The sequence below is a fragment of the Budorcas taxicolor genome, chromosome 11 (assembly GCF_023091745.1).
Source record: "Budorcas taxicolor isolate Tak-1 chromosome 11, Takin1.1, whole genome shotgun sequence".
In the NCBI taxonomy this organism is placed as follows: domain Eukaryota; kingdom Metazoa; phylum Chordata; class Mammalia; order Artiodactyla; family Bovidae; genus Budorcas; species Budorcas taxicolor.
Genome location: NC_068920.1, coordinates 62,323,800 through 62,330,542, shown reverse-complemented (window position 1 = coordinate 62,330,542; position 6,743 = coordinate 62,323,800). Strand labels below are relative to the sequence as shown.

Sequence of the window (6,743 nt, the reverse complement as noted above, 5' to 3'; positions counted from 1 at the left end):
TCTTCAAGCTCACTCTCCTCATCTCCTTTCCCTCCAGGGCTTGGCCTCTCTGCTCCCTGCTTCTGCAATATTTGTAATTCCTGAGGAACGGTCACCAGATCCCACTTTGGGAAACCCAGTCGTATGTGAATTCCACCCATTCTCATCCAAGGAAAACTCTCCCTAGGAAAAAGATTTCTGTTAGGAAAGATACTCTGGGCTTGTATTCAGAAATCGTGACGTTTGCCCCCCAGAGACTCCTGATAAGCAGGGAAATTTGGGAGACTGTTGTTTCCTTCCAGGGGAAATAAAATAAGCTTGTCTAGCAGAGCTCCACAAGGCAACCTTCCAACTGACCATCCCCAAAGAACAAAGGAAGTTTATCTTTATTGGAAATGCACCCCCAACTGCCCACTGCAGCACCACAAAGTCTGAACTGTCACTGCCACGATGGGGTGGTGAAATTACAAACAAGCAGAGACATTTAATCCAGAATGAACAGGATTGAGACATCAACCCGCTAAGAGAGAGGCCCTCCACGGCCTGTGGGACGACAAGTACGAGTGCCATATTGTCCCATTTAATCTGAAAGCGTTTTTTTTTCTCCCGGATTTGAGGATTTATTCCTGTGAAAATCTTAACAAAGAGACACAAATACAATCCCAACATTTTATTTCATAAATCTTTGAAAATGAAAGTGTTAGCTGCTCAGTTGTGTCCAACTCTTTGCTACCCCGTGGACTACATAGCCCTCCAGGCTCCTCTGTCCGTGGGATTCTCCAGGCAAGAATACTGGAGTGGTTGCCATTCCCTTCTCTGGGGGAACTTCCCCACCCAGGGATCAAACCAGGGTCTCCTGCACTGCAGGCAGATTCTTCAGTCTGAGCCACCAGGGAAGCCCAAGTCTTTGATTAGGTCCCACTTATATTTGCTTTTATTTCTATATGCAGTTGCCCAACTTTCCCAACAGCTCTTTTGATCTGAAATCTTTTTTAACAAACAAACAAACAAAAAAAAAAAAACAGATTAACGAAGAAAAAGTGTATTAGCCTGCATGCGGGAGAAACCCACATGAAGAGTAAGTCCAGTGGCCAAATGAATCCTGGCAAAGCAACCATGTGAAGGAGGGGGAGAAGCTTGCAAGAAGCAGGGTGGAGAGAAGGGGAATTCATTGAAGAAGCTGTTACCATCCCGGCCAGTTTTATTGGCAGACCAATTCAACGGACATGAACTTGGGCAAACTCTGTGAGGGACAGGGAGGCTTGGCATGCTGCAATCCACGGGGTTGCAGAGTCGGACACAACTTAGCAACTGAACGACAGGCCCTGGCCAGGCCCCACAACAGAGACATGTGCTGGACAGAGGAGGGGCTTGGCTGGCGATCGCAGCAAGAGGACCGGCGCTCCCCCGACCTGGAGAGAGGTGCTGCGGCTCCAGCCCCAGGGCAGGGTGTGGATTCTCACTCAGCAGCACTGCTGTTCCTCCTGAAGCACGTCCTCGGGTCTAAACCTCTCCATACAGCAGCCTGGATGGCATCTTGGACACAATTTGGAAAGTACATTCCTCGGGAGACGGGATTGGGTTAAGATTTTTTATGTGGACCATTTTCAGTCTTTACTGAATTTGTTAACGATATTGTTTCTATCTTGTTTTGGTTTTTTGGTTATGAGGCAAGTGGGATCTCAGCTCCCCCACCAGGGATCAAACCTGCACCCTCTGCATTAGAAGGTGAAGTCTTAACCACAGGACTGCCAGGGAAATCCTGGGACTGGCTTTTGTTTTGTGTGCTTTGGGGTTTAGGAGCAAGTTATTATCAGGAATAATCACCAGCCACATCCTTCACTGCTTCTGACCTAACATCCAAGCTGTTTACCCAGTGGATGGTGACAGGATGCTCTGGCAGAGACCCCGGACCTGCCAAGGATAGAACTATTTGGATCAACATCTCCAAGTATGGAGCCTGTGACTTGAGCCTGTGGAGCAAGTAGCTAATAATAAAGATCTAAAAGCAGACTTCCTGGTTCAAGGCCAAGGTCTTGGCAGTTGGCCGTCTGCTCCTATGTGCGTCACTTTCCCTTCGTGTATGTTTCTCCTCTTGTAAATGGGAGGGATAATACTTAATAGTATGTTCCTCACAGGGGATGCTGAAAAGGCTGAAAAAAGTTGTCCACAGAAGGTACTTTGGAAATTTTTACTCTTATCACCCTCTAGCAGAACTATAGGCCCAAGAGAACCAATCGTTTTTTTTTTTGAAAGAAAATCTGTTTTACTTGTGGCTGTGCTGGGTCTTTGTCGCTGCACTGGGGGGGACTACCCGTCACTGCAGGGCCCAGGCTTCTCACCGTGGAGCACGGGCTCTGGGCGTGTGGGCTTCAGCTGTGGTCGGGGGCTCAGCAGTTGTGGTGCACGGGCTCAGGTGCCCCACGGCATGTGGAATCTTCCTGGACCAGGAACCGAACCAGTGTCCCTTATGCTGGAAGGCGGATTCTTAACCACTGGACCACCAGGGAAGCCCCCGGATGGACCCAATCTTGAAACCCCTACTCTGCGACAAGATAGACCTCAGCCCTTAAGGATTTCCTGCCTGATACCAAGTCCGCATCCCTGAGTGTAAAAACCAGGTATGATACTTAAGTAGCGGGCATTCAGCTAGTTTGTCAAACCAGTTACCCAAAGGATTTTATTTTTAAGCTTATATACACATTTATAAGCACATATATGGTGTATTTTATATACAAGGTTTTGGTAGCTATTAAAGGACAAGTGCCTACTGGGGAATTCTTTTCTACAAGAATAAAGTATGGAGAACAGAGCAATGGAGGATACGAAGAGCGGACACGGTTTCCGTAATCAGGGACAGTGTCCTTGCCCTCTCTTCCCTCCTAGGTGGTCACCACAGAACAGAAAATTTCTATCGAGGACAGAGTTGGTCAGGGAGCTGGTTCGCAGACAGTTAAGGAGAGAAGGTGCGCTGGGAGAAGGCAGCCACGGCAGCCTCGCCTCGAACCCCTGGCATCTCAGCCCAGAGTGTGGGCATCCTGGTCACTGTGGGAGTGAGGACCGTCCCCACAAGCTCAGTCCTCCTGCCGCACCAGAACATCCGAAAGATCCTCGGTTCCTTCCAGCTTCAGGTTCTGAAGGAAGATCAAAGACAGGTGAACGCTGGTGTACAGAAGACACAGGTATCAGAAAACAAATTTGGCGGCAACTACAAAGGACCAGGCTTGTCCCAATGATTATAAGTGACACTGTCAACAGCAAATATAACCTGCATGATAAAGCTGGCTCCAAACCTGTCGAATGCTGGAAGGAAAGCAAAATGCAAGCTTGGCTCCTGCGACAATCTCTGTAAAGGACCAACGGCTGAACTGGGAGACTGGGGGAAGTGACAGGGAGCCCACTAGGGGCCACGGCACATGTACGTCAGCCCCATCCATGCGTGGCCTTCCTGCCCTGCCCGAAACCTCCCCCTGGGTGATGCCCTGACACCCGCTCTCTCTCCCCCATCTCTGCACAGGCCTTTTTCCCTGCCTCCCACTTCCTCTTGGACCCTCCCACCTCATGATCTCCACCAACCCTAGGCAGCTGTCCCCTCAGGGTAAACAGCTGTCAGAAGCCCCTTGGCACACAGAGGCCTAACTGTACTGGGACCACACGCCCCTCTCTAGGCACTGGAGGTAGGCATGTGTGCTGGCACACCTTCCCCTGAGAAAGATGGAGAGCACACACCTCGCCTCCCACATGACGGCTGAGGGGCAGCTCGTTACCAGGGGTTGGTGAGGAGTCCAGATAGGAATGAAAAGCTGGGAGAAGGTGGACCAGCCTAAGCACCATGCTCTGGCACAAGGTGTTGTGTGAGATTGTCTTGGTGGCGCTTAATCTCTGAGTCACTGCGGATCCCAGTGGATTATCCAGTAACTGTCAGCCCGTGCTACCAGTGAGATCTCCTCAAACAGTCCAAAGGTCAGCCCAGCAGGTCCTGGTCTGGGAACATCTGACTCTCCCAATGCTGAGCACTCCAGGGCCCCTTAGAGAAATCTGATCGTAGCAAAGCAAGCAAAGCTGTCTCTGCTGCTGCGGGAGGTGACGTGGTGGCACAGCACGCGGACCCAGTGAAGCCTGCAGTCACTCACGCTTCCCCGCAGTGTCTGCCCGGCCCCCGGCCGCCTGGGAGTTGAGGGAGGGTGATGCAGTCACTCTCGCTTCCCCGCAGTGTCTGCCCGGCCCCCGGCTGCCTGGGAGTCGAGGGAGGGTGATGAAGCCTCGCTCTCAAGCAGACACGAGGCCCCAGCCAGCGCTGACCCTCCAGCTGGCCCAGTGGTGGAGTCGCTCACACCTTCAGAATCTGGACTCAGGGTGCTTCTGAGCTTCGGGAGTGGCACTGTGTTTTGGGGGCCTGGCTGGGCTGGGAGAACACACCCAAGGGGGAGCCCACAGCACCGACATCCACGAGGGAAGCTGGCAGTGACACCATGAAGGCGTCCAGCTCCAGCCCTGGTGATGCTCACAGCTTGTGCTACAGCCCAGCCCTGTCCTGGGCACACGAAAGGACACCACGTTTCAGGCAGCACCAGTCTCCCGGGCTTGCAGGCTGCTTCCCTGGGGCACCTGCCTCCTGGAAGCGTCCACTGAGAAGACTAATGAAAAGCCCCTACAGGCAGACTATAATACCCTGTGCTTCCCAGGTCTACCTACCTTCTCATTGGCTAAATGTAGGAGACACGCAAAGGCCAGAGGTATGGAGAGGTTCTGGGCCATAAGGGGAGGCAGGCTGTGAAAGAGAAAGGCCAAGAAGTATTCAGCTGTCACTGCAACTCCAGGGACAAAGGCGCTTTCATCAAGTATGAACACACATGCCCAATGAATACACTAATGGGAAACAAAGAAATATTTTAGATGCCTTTTAGAAGAAGCAGGTTTTTCCAGTTTCTTATTTGGAAATCTTTCCTGTTCTGTTCCAGTCACTGGTACAGAAAAATGCCTTTTTAAAGGTGGGCTACCGTAACTCACTTATCAGTGCAGAGAAGGAATGGAAAAACTGCAAGAAGTGTGAAAATGGCAGGTCCTGTGCGGAGGGGGGCTCTGTTACACCAACAACTTGGGGAGGAGTGGGAGGGGTGAGGACGGGAGGTGTGAGGAGAGGTGAGAAGCGGGGGCAGGGCCAAGTCTGCTGGCATGCACACACCTCTTCTGCAGGTCCTTTGTGAGACTGCTGAGCTTCTTGTCAGCCCCCTCCTCAAGGGGTCCTGCTTCTCCATCCTCACTGTGGTTTACCTGACAGAGGAAAGAACACTCCGGGATCAGAATGGGCCCAGTTTACTTCTTGTCAGCAACGTAAAGCTATGACGCTGGAACTTGAAAAAGGAAAGCCTGGGTTGGAATGAAACCGAAACAATTTCTCTGGTGCATTTTGAAGAAAAAAGATCCATCGGTACCACCTTCTGTGTGACCCGCCAGTTCACACACCTGGTCCACTTCTGCTTCGGAGGTCTGATGCCGTCCTTGTATTTCTGAACAAGGTTTGCGCTTTTCAGGTTCGCGCTACTGATGCTGGAGCACAGGCGCGAGCCGCGCCCGCCTTGGTGCTGGGCACCAGCGAGGGGAACCCGTTACCTCTGCATCTGCCTGCCTGGGGATCTCCGTCAGCAGACTCCACATGCTCTGCTTCAACTTCTTCATGTCCATCTTTTTGGCAGTCTTGGCATACTGAATTTCAATTTTATTTACCTGAAAACGGTATGCGACAAATAAAACTAAGCAGAAGAAAGAAGCATTTACCATCGGCTCTTTGAAAAAAAGTCTGGAGATGAAATAATGAATAAACCTAGTTTACACTACCAAGTTTGAGCTTTCTTTGGACGTATTAAAATAGAGTCCCTCATTTCAATCTACTGATAATTTCTTTTTGATCAAGTACAGCCTTCATTAAGGGTATCCTGGAACTGCAGTGTAAAAGAGAAGTGAATCAAATATATATAAGCCTGCCATTTTGGTGTGGAATAGATGCTTGAGACATGTTAACTTTATATGAGTTGAATCTGGCCTGTATTTTCCAGAGCTAAATACCTAACCCAGCCCACTTCTCTTGCTGCAGGCTTCACTCACATACTGCACGTGCATAGCAGGCTTGTCCCTAGTCATTTGGTTTATCACAATCTTTGGAGAGATGGCTGGTTCCACACAAACATAATCAGCATCAGCCCATTCTCTACAGCCTTATTTAACAATCAGCCACTTGGAGAGTAACGGGTTAAAATCAAGAAAAAAAAAAAAAATCAAGCTCAGACTAATAGGATTCTCATAAAAGAGGCAAATGAAGCAGCTCTCAAGCAAACAACATCAGCTGTAAGTCCTGGCTTCGTCTCTACCTTCTGAGGCTCAGCTACCAGGTTTGACTCCCTGTAAGTGGTGATGTCCGAGCCGTGGACTTCAGCTGCCTCACTGCTGCCTTGCGCTGTTGCAGGTGGATGGTCAGAATGGTCAAGGGTTCCACCTGGTCCCACAAGTAAGTCATCAGACTCTTCATAATCGCTGTCAGCGGCCTGGGCAAGGAAATAGCTCTTCAAGTTAGGCAGAGCTGTGTGAGGGGCTTAGAAAGAGCTTTGCAACAGATCCCATACCCAGCAAGAACAGAGCACCTGAGAGTTCATGGGCTTCGAGGTCCTCTAGTCATCTTCCTGTTGCACAAAGACGGTACTAGGGAGGCATCTGATAACTAAGGCCTCTGCAGTGAGAGTTCAGAGGGACACGGTCATCACCACAGC

At 50.4% G+C, this 6,743-nt stretch overlaps 1 protein-coding gene across 1 annotated transcript in view; it reads right to left on the bottom strand.

The window, feature by feature from the left end:
- Positions 1-2,665: 2,665 nt before the first annotated feature.
- Positions 2,666-6,743, bottom strand: part of NCAPH (non-SMC condensin I complex subunit H) — a 31,731-nt gene continuing 27,653 nt past the window's right edge. Inside the window, exons 14-18 of the mRNA XM_052647700.1 lie at positions 6,348-6,521; positions 5,593-5,706; positions 5,165-5,253; positions 4,675-4,750; positions 2,666-3,113 (exon numbers count right to left, since the gene is read on the bottom strand). Of these exons, the coding sequence (XP_052503660.1) occupies positions 3,054-3,113; positions 4,675-4,750; positions 5,165-5,253; positions 5,593-5,706; positions 6,348-6,521 (513 nt within the window). The 3' untranslated portion in view covers positions 2,666-3,053. The remainder of the gene's footprint in view (positions 3,114-4,674; positions 4,751-5,164; positions 5,254-5,592; positions 5,707-6,347; positions 6,522-6,743) is intronic.